This window comes from Tinamus guttatus, unplaced genomic scaffold (assembly GCF_059628265.1).
Source record: "Tinamus guttatus ecotype Peru unplaced genomic scaffold, ASM5962826v1 Tinamus_guttatus_pri_ptg000489l, whole genome shotgun sequence".
Lineage (NCBI taxonomy): Eukaryota > Metazoa > Chordata > Aves > Tinamiformes > Tinamidae > Tinamus > Tinamus guttatus.
In genome coordinates, this window is record NW_028289023.1 from 3,665,945 (window position 1) to 3,692,954 (window position 27,010).

The window sequence follows — 27,010 nt, forward strand, 5'->3', positions numbered from 1 at the left end:
GATGTTGAAACTAATGAATATGCTAGTGAAAAGTTTAATTAATATGTAAGAATTGTTGTGATTTTTCTGCTCTGCATTTTTAAGTGATCTGTTGTAGATGAAAGTTACAGAATCTGCAGTTAAGGTCTCAGTCGAAACTTCCATCTTCTCCATAGTCTCAGACTGAGATGCCTTCTCCAGCCACTGCAGTTTTTCTGGTTAATTGATTTAGTAGATCTTCTACACCTATTCAATTTCTGGTTCTTGATATGTTGATGAATTATGATAGGTAATACATTTGGTTACTCCATGTTAATATTAAAACATGAAAACAAATCTAGAATAGGCTCAGATTCAAGAGAGGCAATAACTAATGTAAAAAAAAAAGCAATTATATAAAGGACTGTAATGTAAGATAATGATGACTCTTGCTTTAGTTCTAGACAGTCGTCTCTATCAGAGAAGAAGATACCTGAACCTTCACCTTTAGCAAAGAGAAAAGCCTATGAGAAAACAGTGGAAAAGACAAAGGCCAAAGAACAAAAACTGTAAGATTCTTTTACGTTTGCTTTCTCTGAAATAATTTTTAAACCTTGGGAATATCTTCTTGAAAAATAAAACCATATTTTCTATTTCTTTAATTCTAGGACAGTTTTTACCTGGTGGCAATTAAATTGTTATCCATTATTCAAGTTATATGTGGGTGTTTTTTTGATTACGAATTTTTGTGTGCTTACGCTTTGGCTAGAGTATTTTTCTGTACACAAATAACTTGGTGTCAAGCACTGAGAAAATGTACTTTGGAACATTTGCAAATGACTTTTTTTTTCCTTCCTGTTAAGAAGATATATATCAGTTTCTCTAAGAAACTGCAGTTTTCAGGAGTTTCTTTATGTGTGTGTTTTATGCCTGGAGCATTCATTGCTAAGAAGTAAGCTTTGAATGTTGTGCCACCTTACAATCTGCAGCAGTTTGTATTCATAGGGTTATTAACTTCTCTGGGAAACATCTGTAGCCAGCATTATAATTTTATTTATTGGCTTAAGAAAAGAGGCTCTAACATTTGAGGTATGTTTCATTTAACCTCTCTAACCATTCGTAACCTGTTAAAGAAGATGTTCTTTTTTCTTGTAGCTCAGATTCTGGAGCCCCAGAGGCTAGTCTGTCACCTCCTACTTCCCCACCAAGCCGGCCCCGTAATGAAATGAATGTTTTTAGTCGTCTTACTGTTTCTCAGGGAAACACATCAGTTCAGCAGGATAAGTAAGTCACAGAGGGAAGCTTCAGTCCCCAACTAAGGAACTGCACAGTGCACTCAAGTTAGCACTGTAGTATTTATTAGATATTTTGCTCTTCTCCTGCAAGACAGGAGAAGATGCTCCTGTGTCTTCATGTATTTTTCAAAGAGATATTTAAAATCATGGATCTGTTTTAAAAATTCTAGACCAGCAATTTCCTGCTGAACCTTGTTTCCTGTTTTCTAGACAATGTCTGGTACCTATAGTTTTAAACCCTTCAACCGTGACAGAAAAGATTTCTAGAATTCTTAGATATATGTATATTTGTGTGTGTGTTTACTGTGAGAAGTAGGATTTAGCTGACAGTTTAGGAAATTGTGCTTTTGACACTTACTCAGCAACTCAGCATGGCTCAGAGTGCTTTCACGAGAGCAGCCTGGGCAGTGGGATGTTGAAATGTCTCAGTTCATGCAGTTGTTTGGAGGGAATCCGATGTATTAACTGGATGGACAGAGGGAGGTGATCTGGAGGAGCAGTGGATAGTGACACCTTATTTAGGAGAGGGAGCACCCAGTTTTCTGGCACGTTAAGCATCTGCTTCTGTAGGAGTCTTAGTCTAGATTGCAACGACTTTGAGTTGAAAAGCATCTTTCCTGCTAAGTTTCAGTCCTGGTAGCCGCACCCTGCAGAGCCCATAAACTCTAGCTCCAACTTGGAATCAGCCTTGGGTTCTGACTGTAGCACAAGCAGTAGCTCATATCTGTTCATGCCGTTATTTCTGTCTAACTTTGTTTTCCAGTGGTCTACAGTCACCACGTACCAAGCAGTAGCTTGCAAGGCTTCCCGTACTCTTAACTGTGCTTGTAACTGCCTTATCTCAACTGCAGAACCTTTATTATCTTACTGCTAACTCGGTATAGTTTGTCTGAAGCTTTGTATATGCTTTGAGTTTTAATAAGCTTAACCTTTTTCTTCCTGACTAACTTTGAAATTAAATTGAAACAACTGAATCTGTTTGGCTTGAGTTAAAGATGAAGGATTTTTTAGGACATAATAACATAATAAACTGTTCATGGTTTTTGAGGTTTTTTTTTAGCTGTTGTTGCTTTTTGTTTCTCTTTTTTTTAAACTTTTTTGAAAATGAGAGGGGAAGGATTTTGAGCTTGTGATCATTCTCAACTTGATGATTCTGTTACAGGGAGCTACCAATGTAATGTATTTTTAAGATTAATGTTTTAAATGTGTTTCTTCTACACTTAACTCCCTTTTTTCCCTTTTTTTCCACTTTCTCCCTTTTTTTTGTTTGTTTTGACATTTTGCATAGGCATTAAGTGGTGAAGGCCAACTCATTTATCAATCTTCCCTTTTTACTTTGTGTCTTTTCTTCTACAAGAAAATATTGGGGAAATAAGAAATGGCTTAGTCGGTGTCACTCAGCTTCTTGCTCAGAGGCAGTTTACCAGTGTCAAAGAAGTCTATTTGAAGGCTTTTTTCCCCAATATTCTCAGAGGTGTAAGGTATAACCCAAGCAATGCTGTGTACTTTATGTGGATTTGCATTGCATTTCTGACTTGGCCGTGCTGTTGTTTATTCTTCTTGTATGGAGACTTGACTCTGCTGTTGATACCTATATTCTTTCTCCTCACAAACCCACCACTGTTGATTGTAGGTCTGATGAAAGTGATTCCTCTCTGTCGGAGGTACACAGGTACTCTCTCTTCTCTTTTCTGTTTTCCTGGCATCATTCAGTGAAGTTATTCCAATTCTTAGGCGGTTTCATTTCGCTGCATGAATTTTCCCGATTCTTGTGTGCTGCATCTCTTTTGCTTTTGACAGAGGTTAAATATTGGAAATTTTGGTCAAGCATGTCTCCCACCCTCACACCCCTTCCTTTTCTTAGGATGTTTCTGTTGAGCATGTCAGGTTTTATTTTTCTTTATAAATAAAACAGGGTGTAAAACTTTTTTTAGACCCATGCTTTTTGTCTTTTCTTTCTCTTTCAAAAAGAGCAGCAAACATTTTCTTTGGTTTTATGTGCTTCTCTTTTCCTGTTTCCCCCTCTCCTTTGGTTGTATGTTCTGATAACTAAAAGTTACGTTCCAGGGCAAATAAAACTCAGTAGCTTCTACAGTGTCTTGCCAACAGCCTGCACCATGGCTGAAGAGATGCAAGTGTGTCCCTACTCATGTTCCAAGGGAAAACAGCTGTGAAAAATAAGAGTGTACCTGGAGAAGGCAACAAAAGGGCTAATAATATTATTAATAATAATAATGTGATGGGGGCTCTGCCAGTTGTTGTGGCGCTCCAGGCACTGGAGTGTGTAGATGCCAAGCTCTTGTCCATGGGTTATAACGAGACTGGTGAAGGGAATGGTGGGTGGAAAGAGCGGTAGGAAGCAACTCGGTCTAAAGGCAACATGTGCACAGAGCACTGCAGAGTCTTGAATAGCGTTAGAAGACAAAAGCGTGGAGACCTAAAACAATGAAATACACCCAAAGTGCATTATCTGCCCCCACATTTTTAAAAGTGTTGTTAAAGGATGCAGAGGTGAATTCCTTTTCCAAGTTGAGGAAGTTGCAAGACAAACGATTTCAGGCAATATTTATATTAGCGACATCTACCAAAGAATTGTAGTAGTGAGTTATGTAAATGTGAAGGTGCCCTGAGCAGTAAAAATATACAGCAGAACCTATGTATTTCTAAGACTGTAGCAATAAGCTAATTGCCACAAGGTTGGTTAGTATTAGCATAAAGACTTTTTTCCCTCCTTTAGCAAGTTTCTGTTTGACTGGGAATGTTAGAGAATTGTTCTGTTTTCCTAAAGCATCTGAGACTGATGGGTTTGGGGTTTCTTATTATTTTGTTGGTTTTTGGGGGGTTTGTTTTGTGAGATGGGGCTCTGACTCAGTTCCTATTTCTCATGTTCACACTTGTAATCCCCCAGAAAGCATTACTGCTAGCTGGTCAGGCTGCAGCACTGCATGCATGTGGAGGCACTGCCTGGAGGCTTTTCTGCACAGAAAACACTGCAATCCACATGTACATGGGGTCGTATGCCAAATAATTACCAGTCGTTTAAAATCCCATGCAATGACTTGCTTGATTTTTCCATGCTGGGTTACTGTCCCCTGGCAGCACCCCTGGTGCAGATCTAGATTAATTTGGGAATCTGTTTTTCAACCGCGCTCCCTCTCGCCACCCATTTGAGTGGAAGCTGGCACTGCTGTGCAGGGTGCGTTCAGGGGCTTGCTGGGGGACACAAGTTAGCAGCAGGTCCCCAAGGATGCCCACAGAAGGGGCTGCTGGTTTCGATTTGGCAAGGTGCTCTGCGCTCCGTTTTGCAGCCAGGCTACTTGGTCCTCAAAAGCATTCGGGTCGGTCCCATGAATCCAGGAGCTATAACTGGTTCTTTAGGCATTACAGAGACTCTCCCCATTTACTAAACACTCAGCATCTTGTCTTGTTTTTTGTTTTGTGTGTGCTTTCCTTTAGCTGATAGCCCCCAGCTGACACTTGGTAAACTAAGTAGTAAAAAAAACGTACAGAGTTTATAAAAGGTATTCAGCTGTTCTATCCCCATATGTAAGTGAATGAGATGAATGTTTCCTACATTTAAGTAATTTAATTTGATCTGCAACTAGTATACGCCCAACTCACATTCTCTTTTTTCTTAGGGGGATAATTAACCCTTTCCCTGCTTCAAAATACATCCGATCTTCCCCACTTCAGTGTATCTATACAGCTGAGGGACACACCAAGGCCGTGCTTTGTGTTGATGCAACTGATGATCTTCTCTTCACTGGTTCTAAAGGTTGGACAAGCTTCCTGCACCTGCTGCCACAGAGGCTGCTTTGACAACTGGGATACTGGGAAATCCCCTATTTGTGCTTAGTGTTGTATATACAGTGTAGTATATACAGTGTATTGTGGAGATCTTTTTTGTAACATAAGCTGAAGAAGGATTTGCTGTAACTAACTGCAGATTTTTAATTCCAATATCTAGTTTATTTATATTGAAAAAAGTAAATCTCGGCCTTAACATTTGTTGAGAGGTGTGATAGAACTAGTCATGGTTCACAATGTGAACCCTGTGCCTCAGGGTAAAGATACCACCAGGTAGGTGTGGGAATTAGCAGATTTCCTCTGTCTGTTTAGCCACAGAATTTGAATTGATTCTTCCTCATATAATTGACTCTTTGAGTAGAGCTATGACTGTCGACTGGTTTCCTTGTGTTTATTGTTGCCTGTCTCTTGTGGGCTGTAAGAGTTGTTTGATTCAGGATTTACTAAATTCACTACTGACTTATATAATTCATTAACATTTTGAGGTAGTAGAAGTAGTGATTAGAAAGAGATCTTTTCTATCCCATCTGATGACTCTGCATTCTAATCACTAAATCTAACTAGAAAAGAACATAGCTGAACCTCAGTGATTGTTCTTCATGAGCATACCTTTTTTTTGTATATCACTCAAATTTGCTTTTGCTTTTTCTTGCTTCTCTCTTAATATAAGATATATTCATATAAGTCATTTAGGATAAAGGACTATTCTTAGCCTTGAACTTTGGAAATGGAGGTGTGTTCTGATTTTTTTATTATTATTTTTCCCCCTCTCTTTTTCCCTTTTCTCTTTATTTAGATCGTACTTGTAAAGTCTGGAATCTGGTAACAGGACAAGAGATTATGTCTCTTGGGGGTCATCCCAATAACGTTGTTTCTATAAAATATTGCAACTACACTAGCTTGGTTTTCACTGTCTCAACTTCCTATATCAAGGTGTGGGATATCAGAGATTCTGCTAAGTGTATTAGGACACTGACGTAAGTATGTTAAACCTTAAATGAGAGAAGCTCAAACAACTCTTAAATTTAGATAAAATTCTATTAGATTTAATAAACTAGCATGGAAATCCTAATGTATTTGGGATCCAAACACAGAAAGAATGGCCTTGTCTGAGCTATTGTCACTTGGCTTTTTATGGAATGTTTCCTATTTGGGTGCTTGCCTGACCTGTCCCTACTTAGTTTGGGATCTAAGAGCATCGTAGCACAGTGTAATTCACATAGATGCTGTGTTGGGGCTGGGAGCTTTCTTCACATGTTCAGGCTCAGGCAGTGCAGGGCGTTGGTAATGTATGAGCTCATAAAACAATTTGCATCTGCATATGTAGGGTTTTGTCAGACATTTGTTATTCAAAATTGGTTTAAACCTTTTCTACTCAAGTAAATAGGCTTGTTTGCAAAAAATATATATCACGGAGAGGATATAACTCCTTCCCATCCCTCTCTTTTTACTTAGGTCTTCAGGACAAGCGATGCCGGGTGATGTGTGTTCAGGAAGTACTAACAGGACAGTCACTATCCCCGCTGGAGAGAACCAGATCAATCAGATTGCACTAAATCCAACTGGCACTTTCCTCTATGCAGCTGCTGGAAACTCAGTGCGGATGTGGGACCTGAAGAGGTAATGGGCAGTGGCAGAAGGGAGTGCTCTTTGTGTCATGTGCACATGTAGCCTCCTTTGGTCACCAAAATATTTCATTATGGTATTATCAGTACCCTGGGCAAAATAGTCCTGGACTATGGACCAAGGGATCAATTATTCCATTCTATGGTTGTAACTGAGATAATGGAAACACACTCAGCTTCCTCATGTGTTAGGGTTATAGTGAATCTTGTGGTAAGAATGATTGGAAAACCACAAGGCTTTCTATATAAGGGAAATGCTGAATAACAGGCTAACAGATGCAGTGAATCCTGGCTAGTAACCATTGGTATGATGAGAGCTGATTCACCTAATGTAAAGTAATATCTGGCTATGATAATTAGCTAGATAGCAGTTTTCCAAGCCAGAACCTACATTCAAATAGATATGTTCAAAATGCAGAGAATACTTTGATGAGCTTTAATTGCCTTTAGTTTTAGATTTTATAGTAAAGAAAAACTATGATTTTACATAAGCAGAAGTTTTTATTTACATTTAACAATGATTTAACATTTACACGTGGATGTGAGAAACAGTGCATGTAAAGGAGAGGAGGAAAACTTGGGGAAAAAAGGTCCATTCTGACAGGAATTGCAATAGACTGTATTGAATTCATAGAAAAATAATAATAAAATAAAATCCTCAGTTATTCATGCTCTTATTCTTGAAGATTTCAGTCTACGGGAAAACTAACTGGTCACCTGGGCCCTGTTATGTGCCTTACTGTGGACCGAATTTCCAATGGGCAAGATCTTATTGTCACGGGCTCAAAGGATCATTATATAAAGGTAAACCATTAGAATTTGCCAATTTATTTCACTTTTCATTCTAGCACTGCATGCAGGCTTCAGGAGGACTCTCATGTCTCCACATCACAAATGTGGTAGCTAAGTTGGAAGTTCTTACATCAGTGAAAGATGATGAACAGTGTTTAGTCTTATTGTTACATTTATCACTTTAGTAGTATTTTTCATCTTGCAATGGAGCAATTTAGAAACTAATGTAGATCAGATGATTGTCTTTGCTTAAACTCATTCTTAATCCCTGCTAAGGTGAATATCAGGTGTATGAAGACTTGGAGAACGATTTATAACTACTACTCTTCCAAAACATTCGGGAGCAAAATGTTTCTTAAGAATTGCCAGACAGAGGCACAAGCAAAATCACTTAAGTCAGTCAGTGCCCACATTTTGGAGTGCAAGCCTCAGGGACACTGTGTGTGCTCCCTGGGGTAAAGAGCTGGATCTTAGGAGGGAGAGTAAGGTCTGTACACCTCAGGCAAGGTGCCCACATTGGGTGTATTCATTAGCACCCACTTTAGTTGCTCTTTGCTATATTCAAAGCATAAAACATGGCTGCCAACAGTCAGCAGTTAATTTGTTGTGCTCTGCTGTCCTTGTGTGCTCCCTTGCCAGGGGCACCCATGGGCTCTGAAGGTTTGCTGGGTTCTTGACCCCTAGCACAGGAAGATGCAGGGACTTTTAGCTGTGTGTATGTGCTGCATAGTGTGTGCTCTGCAAGGTTAGTGCACCCACACATCACAGCATGCTGCCCTTCCCTGCCACAGCAAACTAGCTCTCTACTGAGCTGGGATATACATATTTTTTAGTGGAACTCATAAATGATAGCTGAATGCTGTAGTTTTAAAAATACTTTTAACTTAGTTAAGGTATTCTTTTACATGTCCCTGTCTTACCATCAAGCTTATTCACTCTAAAAGGTCAATGAAGAGCAAATAATAAGGGATGAAGTCTGACATTTGCTTGTGAAACAGAGGTAGTGGTTGAAAAAGAAGTTTTTGCTTATCTGTTTGTTCTCAGTTTAGTCTAACTGGGTGAATTCTGACTTGCTGCTCTGCCAAAGGAAATGGAGTGGCTTAGGGTGCTCTAGGGGCAAGCAGCTGATGGCCAGATGTGCCCTAAACTAATAAGTTTGCCCTAAAAAAATAAGTGTGCCCTAAAAAAATAAGGCTAAAATAGCCTTATTTAAGACATCATTCATGGAGTACAAGAATGGGGAAAGAGAAGTGTCATCATGTAGTAGTATGCAAGCCTTGCAAAATAGGTTGTCCAAAAATCACAGACTCACAGATTGGTTGAGGTTGGAAGGGACCTCTAGAGATTATCCAGTCCAACCCCCCTGCTCCAGCAGGGACACCCAGAGCACGTGGCACAGGGCGGCATCCAGGTGGGTTTGGAAGGTCTCCAGAGAAGGAGACTCCACAGCCTCTCTGGGCAGCCTGTTCCAGGGCTCTGTCACCCTCACAGGAAAGAAGTTCTTCCTCATATCAAGATTAAATATTTATATTTATATATACATATATACATATATATATATATATATATATATATATATAAATATATTAATACCTTCCTGCAGCTTTGTTATTCTCCCAGTATGAACCATGCTCCCATACTCATTCTCAAGCTTTGTGTCTCCAGCCTACCATGTATTGTCGATAGGATCTTCCTTGTACAAAGGGTGGGGATTTCATAATGTTATGATTTTCATAATTGCTTCACAGTGTGCATAATATATATATGTCATAATACAGCAGACCTTTCCTGTAATAAGACTTCAGAGATCTTCCCAAGTTTCTGCTCTTAAATTGCTCACTGCATGTCTTCAAGATGGTTAGAGGGCAGATAATTTTGTTTAATATATTTCAATATTTGTTTATTTATTTATTTACTTCAGATGTTCGATGTAACTGAAGGTGCTTTAGGAAGTGTAAGTCCTACACACAATTTTGAACCTCCTCATTATGATGGCATTGAAGCACTTGCTATAATGGGAGACAATCTTTTCAGTGGCTCCAGAGACAATGGGATTAAGAAATGGGATTTGGCTCAAAAAGACCTTCTCCAGGTAATTTTAAATCAGGAGGCTGATACCATGGCCTTGTTTTAGAAAGTGTTTTGAGGCTGTGTAAAACTTCAAGATGGGATAATGGCTATTCCCTTAGATGCTGATATTTTTAATATAAATATATAGTAGTATCTTTCATTATATTTATAAATAAGTGATTATTACTCTCTTATTATTATTAGATTATTAGAGCTCTGAGTATGTAAGTTTAATTGTTTCACTTCATAATGAAGGCAGCACTTTTCTCTTCTGTGATTAGAAGCATTGGTCACTGTTCTCACCATTGAGAAGGTTGTGAATTTTGGATTGAACTAACAAATAATGGTCTAACTTGGGCTATAAAACATTTGCTTAGAGCTTGGAAGTAAAGTTTGGAAACTTCCTTCCCCTTAGTTCTTCTCCGAAAAGTTTCCTCTTAGGTCTCATTCATCTTGTTATGTAATGTATATATTATATAGTGTATAAAACACATATAAAAATAATGTGTAGACATACTTAGCTGTTAAAAGACATTTCTGTAGCTACATGAATCTGCTATAATTTTTAAGCAGAAAGCAGCTCAAATCCAGCAAAACTTAGAGGATCATCAATAATTTATGTTTGGCATAGAATTTTTTTTTTAAAGATTTTATGAGAGATTGCTGAGTTACAGAGATGATTAAATTCGGGGCTGTGTGCTAAATGGAAGTCAGAAAAACAAACGACGCAAGATGCTACTGTTTTCACAAAGACTTAGATACTAATAATTCAATAATTTGTGAGGAAGGAAGAGAAGGGCTTATGTGTGCAGTTAATATGTAGAGTGCTAGGAACAAATAGACTATAAAAGTTTCAGGACATGAGACAATAATGGACTAATCGCCATCTGTGGAACCATCTGTGTGGCAAGCTGCTTATCCACAAATACGCAGACTTACAGAGCTCCCTTCAAAACTGTCCAGTTTGTTGCCCATTCGTGTTCAGACTGTTATTAAGGCTTCGTGTTAGAATAAGGATTCAGAAATTCACCTTCTTGCAGAAAATATCTACTTGGCCAAGCTGGGACGCCTACCCTCGTATCTCACAGCCTAGAGATATGTGCGAAGCTGTTTGTTAGCAATAGCAGCTGTGCAATCTGTGTCCTTGGAGATTTTCAAACTCAGCTGAGCAAGGCCTTGAGCAGCCTGACCTCACTTGAAAGTTGGCCTTGTTTGGAGCAGCAGGTTTGACTATATGGCATCCACTCAACCCTTTCAACCTAAGTTATCCTATCAAAAATAACAGCAGTTTTCTTCATCCCTTAAAAAAATAGTTCTTTTGGTTTACTCAGTGCTTTTGTATGTTGTCCTTGTACAACACACACTATTTTATAAAAAAAAAAAAAAAAAAACCACACACAAAAAAAACCAAAACAGAACAAAACTGAAGAGATGGAAGCATGAGGGCATTTTCATAAAGTTATACTGCTTTTAAAACATAAAAACAACAAAAATACATCTTTTAGGTAGTCAAAGAGAGCAACTAGATGTATTTTTAGCTTTTTCTTTTCCAAGCTTGAGGAAACTTGAGTTCCCTTTAGACAGGTCTTTGTTCATCATGTTCCCCAAGCCCCAAACTGTTTTGCTGGAGATGACTAGACTTATCCTAATTTATTAATACCCCTCATGTACTGGGCAGCTCCACGCTGGACCCAGATATTCCAGAGGTGGCTTCTCACGTACTGAGTAGTAGGGAGTTATCACTGCCTATATCTGTTTTGGACTGGCTGCAATCTTGCTTAATGTCCAAATACCTGGAAAAAATAGTAGTATCCTTTTTATAGAGGATTCTTTTGTGAAAATAGAAAATAAATAGGAAAGAGCACTGAAGGAGCATCTTCAGAGAAGGGAACAGTAGAAATAGCAGGATCACAAGCCTGGACTTGAGGAGAATAGACTTTGGCCTCTTCATGGCCCTACTTGGGAGAATCTTACGAGATATGGGCCTGGAAAGAAGAGGAGTTCAGGAGAGCTGGTTGATTTTTTTCAAGGATTATTTTCTCTAGGGTCAAGAACGATCCATCCCAGTGTGCAGGCAGCCAAAGGAAAAGTGGCAGGGGGCCTGCATGGGTGAACAAGGAGCTGCCGACTAAACTCAGACATAAAAAAGAACCAAACGGGAGGTGGAAGCAGGGTCGTGTGAGCCAGGAGGAATATAGAGAGCTAGGAAAGCCAGAGCTGACCTGGAGCTGAATCCCATGGGGGATGTGGAGGGCAACAAGAAAAGTATGCAGTTGTATCAGCATACAATCACAATAGACAATTACTGTGTTTTTAAGTGCTACATTACAGAATCAGTTTATAATGTGTAATGGGAAGAGAGAAAGAGGGTGGATATCTCTTTCCGTGGGTATTTTTGAACAGTGTTTTGAGTTATTCTCTTATATTTGTTTTAGAACTGACAGACAGGAAAAATATGCAGAAACAATATGTGCAAAGGCCGCATTCTCCTAAGTCTAACCATTTCCATTTCATATCTTGACAGTTGGGCATATTGGATTTTATTCTTGTTCCACAGTACTATTTAGCGAGGAAACAGAGTCTGGTTGACTTGCAGAAGTTGCCTCATGGGTGGGAGTTGGGCTTAGACCTCAGGATTTCTTGCCTTGCGTTTCTGCCCGTGCTGCGGTAGAGCCCGTAGCGGCCTCGGCAGACGCGCGTGCCTTCTGTTTTTCAGCAAGTTCCCAATGCTCACAAGGACTGGGTCTGCGCCCTGGGCCCGGTGCCCGGCGCGCCGGTGCTGCTCAGCGGCTGCAGGGGAGGCCTGGTGAAGCTCTGGAACGTGGAGACCTTCGCGCCCATTGGGGAGCTCAGGGGCCACGACAGCCCCATCAATGCAATCTGCACCAACTCCAGCCACATATTCACTGCAGCAGAGTGAGTTTTCTTCTCCGTGAATCTTTCTTTTCTGTAGCTCTTGCTAAAGGTCTGCCCTTGCACATTCCTTTAGGAGATCTTTGTTTGTATGAGGCACTTCACAGCAAACATAGGCAGACCTGGTCCATGCCTCTAAATGCTTATAATCTTCAGCATGACAGAGTGAATTTTACCAGCTAGTCCCTAGCTTTGGGATATTTATTGCTAGAAAAATACTGACTGCTGATCTGTGGGGTTTTTTTGAATAACTTTTTTTGTTTTTATATGCTGTCTTATAACAGAAAATTTTCAAGCTCTTTTTATATTTGAATCAAATTTGATTTGAGTATTTATATTTGCTTCCTTAGTAAAACTGGGCACATTCACTACCTGAAGCCTCGGGAAACTTGACCAAGAAAAATACATAATTTTTGAGAAAGCCCACTTAGTAGTTTAGTTGCAGCACATGAACTGTGGAAGTTGTCATGTTATATTCTGGTGCTAATTACTGAAGCTTTCTGAATTAAAGCAAGACTTTCTGAACTGAAGCAGGGCTACTTCACACTAGGGAATTGCAAGATTTTCATGTTTATTGGCCAATATTTATATGCAAGCATGCACAGATATGCGTAGAGATGTTAAAGTTTATGCCTCCCCCAGGTTTGCTTGAAGTTGTTAATAAGTTTAGACATAAATGTGAAATTTATTTTTTATTAGTACCAAAATAAAATCTCAGGAGCATTAAGGCAAGTGCTTTTTGTGCTTCAGAGTGCTGTACTGTAGTACACTGGCTGCTTGCGTGTAGTCTGCTAATTGGTGATCGGGTTGAAGCTCTTCTCTGGGGTCAGTCTAGTTTAGTCTGTTGTTATTTGTTGTACTTAAAAAAACAAATTAATAACAGAGTAGGATATAACTTCAAGACTTGCCAACATGGTTCAAGGTGAGCTATGAAGGCCAGTGTTCTGATAAAGTTAGAGAACATTGACACATGTTAGATTTTAAAGTTTCCTCATTTCTTTATAATGCCTTTCTGAATAAAACACATGAGCTTTTTAAAAAACTTTATTTCTCCCTACCTACTCCCCTCCTAAATTAATTACTAAATTCTCTTTCTGCTTGTCTTGTTTTGTTCTCCAGTGACCGGACTGTGAGGATCTGGAAAGCCCGAAATGTAATGGATGGGCAGAGCTCGGACACTGGAGATGCAAGTGAAGATCTTGCCAGTAATTGAAATAATGGGTAGAAGTGGGTATAGCGATGAAGTTGCAGTGCACTCTGTAGTTTGCTGCATGCTCGTTAGGCAAACACTGATGACTGGAATGAGCTGAGAAATAAGAGTGAACTCCTCTGATAGAACTGCTGTCCTTAAAACATGTACTGTATTTGAGAAAAAAGTAATCTCCTGGTAATATGCTTCTGTCTAAATGATCATATATATATCTATATATAATGGCTGACTTTGTGTGCATATGTAACACTTGCAATTTAAATTAACTGGAAATTGGTCTTCACTAATGACTGTCTCAAAATTATATCCTGGAATATATTAAATAAGTGCTCTGCTGTATTTCACTCACAAGTATGATGAGCTGTTTTGCATTTTAGGGTAACATGGGATAATCGTATCCCATTAATAAGCCTTTGATGAAGACAGACTTTGTTTCAAACTTCTAAAAGGTCACTTAGCTGTTATGAAAGTGAAGTGAATAAAAGATGAGAGGAACCTGTTAGTGGCAGATCATTCTGATATGAGTGTATCCTGCTAACAGTGAGCGCCATATGATTTGTGTTAATGTTACCATATAATCCTTGCTGACCAAAGTTGTGCAGCTATGTATGCTCTGTGCTCAGGACTAGAACTAAAATGCTCATAAAGTGGTACGTTTTATTCGTGTTTTGCCTACATTCTGCTCTGACTACGTATTCTTAATGTCATAACAGAAATATATCTCAATCTATTTTTCTTATGGATTTGTTTCTATCATCTCACATTTTCTTTTTTTAAGCAAAATGTCTTTCCTTTTTATCTAATTTTATATGCTGCTAAATGTATTTTAAAAACACTGTTTTGCAAACCTTGGCAGTTACAATGAGAACTGAACCACGTGTATGGGAAAAAGCGATGTAAATAGAGGGTTGTACAAAGAGAATATCTTATCTTGTGCCTGTATGAATTTTTAAAATTCTTAGAGTGTGGGGATATTGAGGGAGGATGTATAATTTATCCAGCTGCTCTGAGTATTAATTTGTAAATTCTGCAGATTTAAAAATTTTGTGTAGGTTTAAGAACTGTGTTTGAATGTTGAGGTTTTTTTGCAGAAAATATCAGTCTGTAAATTATAGCTTATATAGGTGACAAATAAAGACGTGAATGTGAACCACTTATCTTTGCCTTTTTCAACATTCTTCCTGTAAAGAAATCCCTTTACTTGCGAAGGCCTCAAATATAAAATATGCAATTTTCCATAATGCAATAGAATGGCTTGCAAAATAACCCAGAGGTGGTTGTGGTGTCCCATTTGAGTGTTCTATCCACCTGTTATTTGTGTTTTCAGAGTATTTTAGTATAAGGAAATCCTACTAGGATTCCTGAATGCGGTACAAACTTTAAATGAAGCAGTTGGGCCCTGTTCTTCAGAGATCACATTAGCACCTACAGTCTCTCGAGCAAACACAAGCTCTGGTGTCGTTTGTTCATTTAGGGAATTATTTCCTTCTCAGTCCTGTCTGAAAGGAGATGAAAATGCACACTGCTTGTCACTTGTGGTTACTGACTTAGTCCACCTTTAGGCAAAAATGAATAGCAATACCTGTTTCTAAGAATATTGTGGAGGTTGGGAGTACAACACTAATTTTCATCCCTGCTGTTTATCTGTCTTGCCTTCTGACTACTTGAAGGGTATACCCAAGAGATCTGGGGGACCACATCCCATCTTTGAGGAAAAACTCTCAGTAAAGAGGTTAACGAGCGAGGTTTGTGTGGGAGTCCACGCGGGTCTGGTGGAGGGAGCCCCTTCAGCCTGGTCCCGTGGCTGAAGGCTCCTCGCTGCAGAGGTGCTGGCGCCTCGGTGGCCTAGGGCTTTGGAGCCTGAGCAGGGGGGCTGGGATGGTCATGGCCCGGGACGCCCGGGTGTGTCAGCATGTGCTGGGCACATGTAGGGCTCATCTGACTGGTGTGCTTCTCCCCTGCAGAACCCAAGTCCTCCTGGACCCTGGAAGCTGCCGCTGGCCGCCGGGCTGCTCTTCAAACGGGCCAGATGGTGAGGGGCTGGTGTGAAAACAGTCCAAGTTGCAGGTGCTTCTCTGGTAACGCTTAAAAACACACAGACATTTCATTTTAAAAATATACTTCATGCTCGACACCCTATGTAACTGTTAGGCAGTGTCTGTCTAGAAAGATATTTCCTCTGGAAATACATTCCATCTAAGTCAAATCTTGCCACAGAACACACAGATTTACTTTGATGGTTCTTTTCATTTAATAATTGGAAGAAAAATGTCATTTTGTAAAGGTTGCAATATCAATTTTGTGCTTTATTGAAAAATCTTCCGCTGTTTTTCTCCAAACTCTTGATTCGTAATATAATATTACATTGTGACAAAACATCAGATGCAAAAAAAAAAAAAAGGTAAACACTGGTAAAAACTTTTTCATTCACTTCAGATATTTATGTAAAAAATGAAGAGGGTCATTGAAAATTTAATTCTAAAGGGACTAGGAATAGCCTTGGGAAAAAGATTTGGTCGAAGTAGGCATTCAACTTGTCAAAGTTTGTGGTAAATAAACTAGGTTGTGTCTTACCTGCTTAGATACATCTGTATATGCATGCAGGATCATGTGCTACAATTAATCTCATGAAAGATATGAAATTTCAGAAAAAAAAATGCAATGTCTCATGTTACCCTCCTGAACAAGTGCTTATCGTGCCTCTGGGCAGTATAAAAGGGAGAATGTGTTGTGCAGAAGTCAGCAGTTGACCATGGGGAGAATCAAGAGTCTCTGCTTCTTGGCTGTTGTACTAGCAGGTAATTACACATTATTTCTACTTTGTTGTAGGCTTCAGAGACAGGATATAAACTTTGTAACAGAAATTAGAATTAGAAATTAAATTAGAAATTAGAATTAGAAATGGTTAGGGGTGAGATCTGCCACATTGTACATGGAAAAGGAGGAAAAAGGGAGTCTTTAAGTCATGGGAGGTGACAGGTGGCTATGGGAATGCAGCAGGTCCAACTTCTTTAAAAGTGTATCCCAATATTTACCTCTTCAGCACAAGAATAGACAGGCTGAAGTTGATAGCACTATTCAGCTGCTGAAGGCCCTTTGCTAGTTTATTTGCTGCGATATTTTAAAGGGGTTGATTCAGTCTGGAGTGTAACGAAGGGAGAATGGGCCTAAGCAAAGCAAAGGAGAATCTCTGCAGTGACTATCTCTTCGAAATGTGCAAATGAACCCAAAATGTGAAGGCAAATACTATATAACTGGAAGGAGAACGGTAATATTTTAATTCCTTGTTTATGGCTTATTGCAGCATTTTCTAACCTAATTTCACAAAATTATAGTAAGTAAGTAGGGACAATTTTTCACATAAATCATTCAAAACACCTCTCTTTAGCTTCTGTTCCCATGGAAATTATCATGAAAAAGCAGCAAGTAGCCACAGCTATTGCTAAATTCAGCTGCTCATTTGCATTTCATTTCCCATGTATGTTTACAAAGAACTGGGCCATAAGTGCAGTGAAAATGATTTAGAGGCTTTAAAATATAATAGTTTTTAATAAGTAGGGAAGGGAAATGGGTTCTAGCATCTTCCCACTTGCCACTATCCCATTTGTACCATAATAGAAGTAACCCTAGAAACCAATGGTGAATGAGTCCTTGCCCAACTCCTGGATTCAAGTATTGGTTTTCGAAGTCTGATGGAAAATTTATGCTCACACTGATGAAAGGTGAAATTAAAAATTTTCCTTGGCACCTGCAGAGACAGAAAAATTTCCATATAACCTTATTTTTATGTTTTTTTTTAAATTACGCAAATAAGTTGATACAAGTCTCCTGTGAACTTAGGCTGTGCAGAATGGCACTTTGCTCTTAATGTGCTCAGTCGTGTTCGAGCATACTGTCCGATTTCAGCGATGGAAACAACCTACACTTCATTATAGTCCCAGTAGAAGCATCGGTTAAAGTGAAATGTGGAGGATTTACTGTGTTTTGACTGTTCTTGTATTTTTTATATCACCCACCAAGCCACTATCTAGACGTGCAAGGCGCCACCACGCAAAGCTGCTGAGGGCAGAGGTGCTGTGTGTTTGACGGGTGCTTGGTGTAGGATTTTATAGTCTTTGCAGTTGCTCAAGGACCTCAAAAACTGGAGGACTGAAGGAGGCCTTTGAAATCCTTTCATCCCTCCCTCATTAACCAGGAATATTTGGTGTGCAGTGATGCAAAGACTTGACAGCACTTTCCATGGGACTTGCAGTCTGTGTTTCTCTCAAGCCTTTTCAGGGATGGGGCATAAAATCTGGGCACTTCCATCCCAAAATCTAGAGTGTTTAAATCAGGCTGTTGACGATTCCTTCCTGATTTCTGCTCCACAAAGTAGCCACGTAGGGATTCCCGTGGGATGGCTGCATTCCTTACTCACCTTTTATGCTTTGGATGAAAAACAGGATCGGAATTCAAGGTCCTTTTGTGTGTCCAAACACAGAGTTAACGAAGGCTGGGCAGAAAGCGGCCAGCCTGGCAGGGAGGGCTCCCCACCGTGAAGTACTAAAGTGGGAGCCAAGTTGGTCTCAGGACTCAGGTGCTCAGTTCCTACCTCTAGCAGGTTACAAAGGGCCCTCAGTGTGCCAGTGATGAGTTAGTTATACTGCAAACCCCAGCACTGCTGGCAATGTCAGACATGAGCCTTTCCCTCCTGGGTGCTCAGCACTGGCTCTGCACCGCTGGGAATGTCCAGGGCTGAAGACACGTTTTACATTTTTCTAAAAATATAAAGCTGAACACTAGTAAGCTCTCACTTCATTCCCCTCCTCTATTTGGCAGTAAATGCTGGCCTAGTGGATACATTTCTATACATTTCTAGATATATATACATATATACCTATACATTTCTAGTGCATATACAGTGCATATACATTTCTAGTGAATCTGCAGTTCTATATCTTTTCATTATATAAATTATTGCTTGTGTACCTCTATGTGGAAATGTCCCTGTGTGCAGAAGGGCTGCATGAGCAATCCTGTTGCAAGTTTTCAGGTGCACAATAGTCCACACCAAAATTTTTAAAGCAGAGGTATTAGTCATTTTATAGAGAAAAGAAATTGTTTTTCAAGTAGCTTTAATCCCTGCATATTGTCGTAATGACTAAAATGACACAAGTTACCTTCAAAACAAGTGTGCTGTCTGCCATACGCCTGCTCTCTTTTCAGCATTTGATAACAGAGTATTTTGTTATCACAGTAGGGAGCTAGCGGTTCAATCCCCCTGACTTCCGTGGGTTGTTCCTCCCAGGGGAATAGGGCTAGACCAGCAGCTTGGAAAAGGGAAAGATTTAGTGCCTTATGCAAGAGGTTTTCGTCAGAATGATTCTGAGAATGACTAATTTGTGCTTTTCTTTTACCATCAGTATTTTCCTTTTAATCACAACCCCACCTATAGTAGAAACCTAATAACAAACATATGTTGTATGTAATATATAAATGAAGCAGTAATACAAATATATATGTAATCATCATTATATGTTGATGCATATATGTTCAATATGTGCTGCTTTCACATATTCATGTGTGTACATGTACATTTAGCCCTTACGAGAGTAGACCTCCCTTTCTGCTAGACTGGAGAACTGTTCTCATGCCTCGGGAGCAGGTTCATTATTTCCCTGTTTAACCTTCCTTGAGCATTTCTAGTCAGTCCTGCTCCAGCAGGACCCTGGGGCCGTGGCACAGGGCCGGGAGGACCTCTCTGTGGGGGTGGTGTGCAGAAGGAACTAGATGCTCTTGTTTCAGTCACTCTGAGGTCACCTCCATCGAAAGAATCACGTATTTCAGCTCCCAAATGGGAAAACCCCGAAGTTTGCATTGCTTTTTACTCACCTCTGAGAAGTTTGCACTGTGCTTTGACTGTTTTTATTCATTTCCTGGTTCAGCGCTAGGGCCGAGCCTTTGCTCGGGCGAAGACCTGCAGGGTTCGCAGGATACCTCCGTGAAGAGCCGCATCGACTGCCACCCGCAGCCCGGCGCCTCCCAGGAGGGATGCGAAGCAAGGGGCTGCATCTGGAGCTCCACCGAGGTGCCGAATGCCCCCTGGTGCTTCTTCCCAGAAGACAGTCCCTACGGCTATTCCCTAGCTGGGAATGCAGAAAAGACAGCTAAAGGCTTGAGGTAAACCTGCCAGGCATCCTGCAACACTGCATTCTTACACAGTGACAGGGATGGGGCATCACAGGACTCATTAACTTGGGTCAGCACCAGCCTGGATTCCTGTTCTTGGCCTAACAGTAATTTGTTGGAGAATCTCCACGCATTATTTTACCATCCTGTGCCCAACTTGTGAAGGTGGGACCCTTAGGTCTCCCCTTAGGACAGTTAGCACATACATTTGAGCTAGTTACATTCCGTTAGCAGTGACAAGAACAGGTCCTTGTACAAGGTGGTTCAACGTCATCCTAAGAGCTGTGCCTTCAACAGGCTTGGAAACTTCTTCCTTGGGAGTACCTTTTTTGTTCCTTAACTATAAGGGGAGCCTAAGCTGACTCTCTTGGATCCAAACATCTAAATTTGGTTTTAAGCCTGGACAAAATAAATGCTACCACAATCTACTCTCTACTTTGTAGGGTGCTGTGATCTCTACTGGTGAAGGATCAACAGATAAGAGATGATGAAAATCACAAATGATTTGATTGGAACACCCGAAGCACCATCTACATGAGGGTTGATTTGAGGATGAACATATGGTTGTACAAGTCTTAGCACTGTGCTCCCAGGCTGTGATGTACAGGCCTTCTCGCCATATGACTGTATGGCTTGGTTGGAAAGGACCTTTGGAGATCATCTAGTCCAAACTCCTGCTCAAGTAGGGTCATCTAGAGTAGATTGCCCAGGACTGTGTTCAGATTTTGGATATCTCCAAAGATGGAGACTCCAAAATCTCACTGGGCAACCTGTAAGCACAGCTACAAAAGAAGTTTCTGCAGAAACTTCTACTAGAGAAAGCAGCCTGCTAGAATCTCAGCAAGCAGAGCCAAGGCTGATGTTAGCAAAAGAAAGATTATATTCAGAGATTACTCCTCTAGACAAACTAAGGACTTTTTATGGAGTTGATACATAATAAAAGTTGCTTCCTCCCCCATTTTGTAGTGTTTATGTTCTGGGAGCTGTGGTGATTGGCATTAAAAAGTGTTTCTCTCGCAGGGTAACACTGAACAAACTCCAGAAGTTGTCGCTGTTTGGAAATGACATTTCTCCCGTTGTCATAGATGTGGAGTTCCAGAAAAGTGACAGACTCAGGTTTAAAGTGAGTATCCAAAAGAAAAAAAAAATCATTTAAGCTATATGGCATAAACTAACAACAACAAAAAAATAACTCGCCTTGGTCTCTCCTTGCCTTGGTTTAGATATATGATCCTAACAGTGAGAGATTTGAAGTTCCACTCCACATTGAATCCCCCTCTGTTGCTGCTGCTGACACCAAATACGACGTTGAGTTTGATGATGTTACTTCTCACTTCACTATCAAGAGGAAAAGCACTGGCACAGTGCTGTGAGTACAAAATTTATTAACCTTCTTTTGCAGAAAGTAAGAATGAAGAGAGAAGCACTATTTCTCATACATTCTTGCGTGGGTCTCTGGAACGTAGGAAAAACGTTTTTTTCCTTCCAGCTATAAATTGGATATGTCATATACATAAATTTATGCCTTGTACCTAGAGAACATTCATTATTAATATAAGTATATGCCTGTGTAATGGGTGAATATGTACATGAATGCAGTCAAGTTGTCCAATAAGACAAATAATTTTGTGGGCAAAGTTTCCTTGAGGTGCTGGTAGACTAAACTTGCAGACTGCACTGAAGTGCAATTTTCTGAATATTCTGATATTTTAGTACAGTGCGTCTTGTCACTCTTGCGAATGATGGTCTAAGAAAGTAAATCTTATCCCCATCGAGGCCTTAGTCCTCTGACTTCCACTGGTTTCAATGGGTTGAAGACAGTGAATGGCATTTGTGCGTCTAGTTTGTCACACTGCAAAAGTACTACTTGTTTTAGCAGCTGGTCCTGTACTTTTTAAGGAGGTCAGCAGGTTTTATAGTATCTCATTTTCTTGCCTTTGGCCAGCACACCTCTTCTGTGTGACTCTGTTGAGCAAAAGATTTGTAGTGCCAGGTCCCTTTGGCAACGCTCTGGGTCAGCGTTAGCAGCAGCCTACAACTGGTGCAGAGATAAATTCGGGTGTTGCAGGCTGCTCTGCGGTATCGCGTTCCCAGGCAGGTGAAGGACATGGACAGAACATATAAATATGGGTAGAGTCGCAGCAGGACTGCAGTGCACAGGAGTCTATGGTTGTGTCTGTATCAGTGTTTCAGTTCCCGTCAGTGGCACATTTTGGGTCTCCTGATTAAGCCCAGTTGTTTTGCCTTGGCTCACACTGCAGTGCTCTGGAGGGACCTGAGTGAGGCTCCTTCTTTATGAAGTGCAGGGGCAGCTGTAGCCTCTGTAAAGCACACGCTCAGATTACTGGGGTATTTTTATGCGTTAGGTAACCTAACCCTAAGTCAAAAAGCAAAACAAAGCAAAGCAAAAAAAGCAGGTCAAATATTTTTCCCCAGAAGCTCTTTATTATGCAGCCTCCAAGTATAAACATCATGTTTGCAAGAAATGTGTAGAGGGCATAACGTGGGTGGTTCACATAAGGGAATGTGGCCTCTAAAGAGGTCTGAGTCTGCAGATGGAACCAGCGCACTGGGCTCTTAATTAGCTGCCCATTCTTTTAAATTACAATCTTGCAGCATCTCTTTTTATAGACGTCACAGCCAATTCTGCAAAGTTTTCTTTTTATAGGCGCTTGTAAATGAATGTATTATGCATTACTCAGATAACAAAAATAATTTAATTCCTTTTTAGACTTAACAGCTTTGTGGGAACAGAAGGCTTAAGTTAAAGCCCCCCCTCTTTTTTTTCCTTCTTTGTACTAAGAGATTCTTACAAGGACTCATTAATTGGAATTGATGGAAGAGGTGAATGCATACTGAGCACCAGCTCGCTCATAGCATGTTCCCTTTCACTCCTCCCCACCTTGAACGAAAGCCCAAGAGTTTGGTCTTGGGTATTCAAGACCTCTTCTGATTTGGAGTGTCCTGGTTAAGGAGAGGGAGTGAAGCAAATGTAGGATTTGATTTGCTGAGCTGCCAACATCTCCGCGCCGATGAGAGCGAGAGACGGGTCAGTCCTTGCTGAGCGATTTCCAAGAGAGCCCCGGGGCTGGAGCGGCCGCAACTTCCTCTCTCCTCACACAGATAGGGCACATCCAGGTAGCTTTCCGAAACTTTGTGCTCCTCCAAAACTTGTGACTTTGGGAGAGGAGAGAGCTGCAAGGCAGAGGAAGGTAGAGGGCACTCTTGGTTAATATCAGTCGCCCGGGTTTCAGTGGCAATGCCGCTGTCAAGCATCACCATCAGAAAAGTGTGCCTTGTGTCAAGGCAGGCAAGGGAGTTCTTTTGAAATCCAACCAACTTTAAAAAAAGGAAATTACAGGTAAATATTACACCCAGTTAATGGGTTTTTATCCTGCAAACATTGGCATTGCTGCTACTAAAAGATTCTCATCAGCAGAGAGACATGGCATTTTGCATATAGAAAGGAAAATTATATGTTCCCAGGAAATTTTGTTTCATGTCAAATGGCACAGTGGGTACTTATAGATTGAAGGATCACATCCCAGCAGGGAGCAATTCCTCTCACAACTGAATCACATTTGGAGTGAAATTCCCTCTGTGAGGAGCAAAAATGTTTCTTTCATTCTTTCCTTGGTCCAGCCTCTCAGAGTGATGACTGTGGGTGCTCAGCAATATCTCCATGTCTTGATTAGAGAATCACAGAATGGCTGAGGTTGGAAGGGACCTCTAGAGTTCATTTAGTCCAAGCCCCTCTGTGCTCCAGCAGGGACATCCAGAGCATGTGGCACAGGGTGGCATCCAGGTGGGTTTGTAAGGTCTCCAGAGAAGGAGACTCCACAACCTCTCTGGGCAGCCTGTTCCAGGGCTCTGTCACCCTCACAGAAAAGAAGTTCTTTTCCTCATATTCAGGGATTTATAGCTTTATAACAAGTGATTTACTTAATAGTAGAGGACAGTGGCATTTGTGTGAGTGGAGAGGATGGAGCTATGCTGAAGGGTATTTGGGAAGTATTTCACCAGCTGGCTAGATCCAGGGAGCACTGTGTGACCTTAAACAGAGTTTTGGCCTAGTTAAACCTGCCCAGAAGCAGGTTCAGTCACACAGGAGATCTACATCCAAGCTCAGGCTTGCTGGATGCCACAAACCAGCAGTGGGAACCACTGTGGATCCATGGGAATTTTCTCCCTGAGGTAGGAATATCCAAACCGTTTATAGCCTACTAGCTGGGCAGTCAGCTCTGCATCTTCCGCCTCCTGCTGTTGGGCTGCAGCTGCCGCAACTGCCACAGCCCGGGGAATGAGACCCAGGCCAAAGTGGTGCTCTCTGCACTGATGCCAGTGGTTGTTTCAGGTTGTTTCAGAGTCTGAGCATGGTGGTTTCCCAGCTGTGCTCTGGGGTTGTCTCCCCTGAAAAAAGCGACACTGCTTTCCTGAGCATCCCCTGAGCAGCACAGCCCCTTCCCAACACCCTTCCCAGGTGCGTGAGATGTAGCATCCCACACTTCATTGATACCCAAGCTGGCCTGGCTATTTCCTCTTAGGCATGTAGGAAACACTCTCTTTCATTCCATTTTCCAGGGAGGTAAGGGGAGAGTGTGAGGTATTTCCCTTTTCTTTCCTCTCCATGGGACGGTGCGAATTGGTATGAGGAGAACCAAGGGCACCCTGGGAAGACTCTGTGGTGATGGTTGTCTTCATCTTTGCCCTCTTCTCATCCCAAAGTCAGCAGCGAAGGCACTAAAACCTTGTTTCTCCTCTGAACGCCTCATGAGCTGTAAATTGCTCATGCAGGGACCCCAACACACCGGGGACCAAGCGTTGAACTGCACAGGTGGCCACTTCCACACTCAGAGCAACATGTCCAGACTAGGAAAACGTCCCTGAGAAACAGTCAAGCATTTAACATCTGTAGGGATTTGTCTCCCCTTCTTCTAAGATGTATATGGCTGTGGCCTTGCCATCTCAATGAGCATCTGAATCAATCATTCAGGCATTAATTTTCATATGCACACAAATATTGATCAAAAATAGTTGATGTGGACAAATGAAGCCTATCTGGGAGGTGCTGCAATTGCACTCCCCATGCTTGAATGGATAATACATAGCGTCTATACAAAAACAGATCCCTGCTCACTGCTGGATCTTTCTGGCATGGCTCAGGAAGGATTTCCTATTGTAAAGCAACCCCAAATGCACAGAAATCTGTTTTACATGATGCACTTTATCTCTCACCAGCAGCTTTGCAGTGTTGAATGACCCACTAAAAAAGAAACCTGAAAATCGTCGTAATCCCCAGAGTGTTGTCTCTTCTTGCTGGGAGTACTCTGGTGCGACTGATACAATCTGCATGGGGAACAGTCCGTCTCAAGCAGAAACGTATTATGATTTTGAGTAGTTCACTACAATAGTTGCTTTGAACATTCACATTTTTATTTCTCATTCATCCTTCCCATGGTGCAGCCTCTAGCCTGGGCTCGATAAATATGGGTTTGTGCGTTAAACTTTCTAGCAATGAGATAAAGGACATGCAAAGATTACGGCAAAATCATGTTCTGCCCACTTGATATAAAAATCTATCCTGGCTCTTGTGTACACAAAGCCTACTTGTGAGGAATGATTTAATACCGCATTGAAAATATTGCAGAGGAGAGGAAATACAAATCTAGAGACTGCAGATATTCCTGAAAGTGATTTATAGGCATTTCTCCCACTCGTGCGCAAGGAGCCCTGGTGATATCAGCACTACTTGAGTATCGGCTCAGAGAAGGCAGGATAAAGTCAGAGCTATGTGTAATCACAAAAACCAGGGAGAGGAATGAATTATGTAAGGGAAGAGCCATTAACAGCTGATTGCAAACCTCATGTGGAGCCAGGATCAAGAATAAAAGGCAAAGTCCTAGTACATTTCAGCTTGCTCCAAGGTAATCAGGCAACAGCAACTGCTTTGCCTGCATGGGGTCAAGATTAGATGGGGTTATGCAGGGAAATGATCCAGGCGCCCCTGGGTGCCGGAGCCCGCGGAAATGCCGGTGGGCGGCTCTTGGCTCTCGGCCTGCCTCCACGCCTCCGGCCCCGTAACGCATCTTAGCTTTCTCTCACACTCTTCCTCTTACCTCATTTACCTGCTTTTGTTTTTTCTGCCTCACCTGATCTTGCTTGATCCAGCCCCATTTCCTTACCCCTTTCTGCATTCCTGTTATCCCTGCCATGTCCCAGGCAAGTCCTCTCCTTTGCCAAGAACAGGTTGGATTAGAGGTAGGGGAAGGCAGAACTCTATAAAAATTGCTTATAAAAATGCCAGGTGCTTTTCATTGTGCCAGGAACATAACTAAAGCCTGCAGCTGATTTAAAGCTCCAGGTCTTTGATCTGAACCATGAGAAATAGGGACTGGGCCATGGCCTTCCACCCTGTAGGTAATATCTGTGAACCACCAGCTGTTTGGGGAAATCAGGACTGCAGGAATCATTTCCCATTGCTACGATTCTGCAGAAATACCCGTTTTGACAAACTGACAAAATTGGTGGCAAAAAGTTTTGCCAAGAAATGTGCAGTTGGCTTTAGATTAATAAATCCTTGAGCATGCTAACCTAGCTGATCTTGCAGCTTGTATGGGGCAGCAGCCTCTTGCTGTCCAGGACCCTGTGCTAATCAAAACTGAATAGAAAATTGAGCTGTAATAACCCAGGCGAGGGAACAAAACTGAGCAGGCTGAAATGCCTGTGCATCATTTAGTGATGTGCTCGCTGGCTGAATACTATTTTCCTTTCAGCTCCTACATTAACAACAGCAACCACTCAGAGAGGCAGTAAAAATTATGTTCATGTAGGCTTAAAGAAAGTATAGATTTCTTCAGGCATGGAGAGTAAAAGGCCCAGAACTGTTTGATTTAAAGCAGAGATAAATAACACAGACATACTAATTTTGCAGTGTGTAATTACTCTGTGGGACTCATGGCCTCAGGGCAGTACTGACATGGGAAGTTCAGCAGGATACACATTCATGCATAATAAAAGATAATCTGTACAAAAAATAGTAATTATTTTTGTCTCCATGTCTCACAACATAAACTAATTCTATGAAAACAGTCAGAAACTTCCTCTATAAGCAGGTTATTGCAAAAAGGTCTCTGAGTGACATCTTATGCCACCCTCGACAGTATCTGTCATTG

At 41.1% G+C, this 27,010-nt stretch overlaps 2 protein-coding genes across 8 annotated transcripts in view; both read left to right on the forward strand.

The window, feature by feature from the left end:
• KIF21A (kinesin family member 21A) overlaps nucleotides 1-14,827 on the forward strand; it is a 79,185-nt gene extending 64,358 nt beyond the window's left edge. For 3 of the 7 annotated variants that reach the window (XM_088533229.1, XM_088533230.1, XM_088533231.1), the window contains 9 exons: nucleotides 417-527; nucleotides 2,887-2,925; nucleotides 4,892-5,028; nucleotides 5,857-6,037; nucleotides 6,516-6,680; nucleotides 7,372-7,489; nucleotides 9,399-9,569; nucleotides 12,264-12,463; nucleotides 13,580-14,827. In XM_088533229.1, coding sequence (XP_088389355.1) covers nucleotides 417-527; nucleotides 2,887-2,925; nucleotides 4,892-5,028; nucleotides 5,857-6,037; nucleotides 6,516-6,680; nucleotides 7,372-7,489; nucleotides 9,399-9,569; nucleotides 12,264-12,463; nucleotides 13,580-13,673 — 1,216 coding nt within the window. In that variant the 3' untranslated portion in view covers nucleotides 13,674-14,827. Of the gene's footprint in view, nucleotides 1-416; nucleotides 528-1,113; nucleotides 1,243-2,886; nucleotides 2,926-4,891; nucleotides 5,029-5,856; nucleotides 6,038-6,515; nucleotides 6,681-7,371; nucleotides 7,490-9,398; nucleotides 9,570-12,263; nucleotides 12,464-13,579 lie in introns of all 7 variants that reach the window. The other 4 variants (XM_088533232.1, XM_088533234.1, XM_088533235.1 and 1 more) reach the window with 2 other exon arrangements.
• Nucleotides 14,828-16,422: 1,595 nt separating this feature from the next.
• Nucleotides 16,423-27,010, forward strand: part of LOC104574800 (sucrase-isomaltase, intestinal) — a 57,793-nt gene continuing 47,205 nt past the window's right edge. The window contains exons 1-4 of the mRNA XM_088533258.1: nucleotides 16,423-16,468; nucleotides 19,595-19,829; nucleotides 20,859-20,961; nucleotides 21,062-21,207. Coding sequence (XP_088389384.1) covers nucleotides 16,423-16,468; nucleotides 19,595-19,829; nucleotides 20,859-20,961; nucleotides 21,062-21,207 — 530 coding nt within the window. The remainder of the gene's footprint in view (nucleotides 16,469-19,594; nucleotides 19,830-20,858; nucleotides 20,962-21,061; nucleotides 21,208-27,010) is intronic.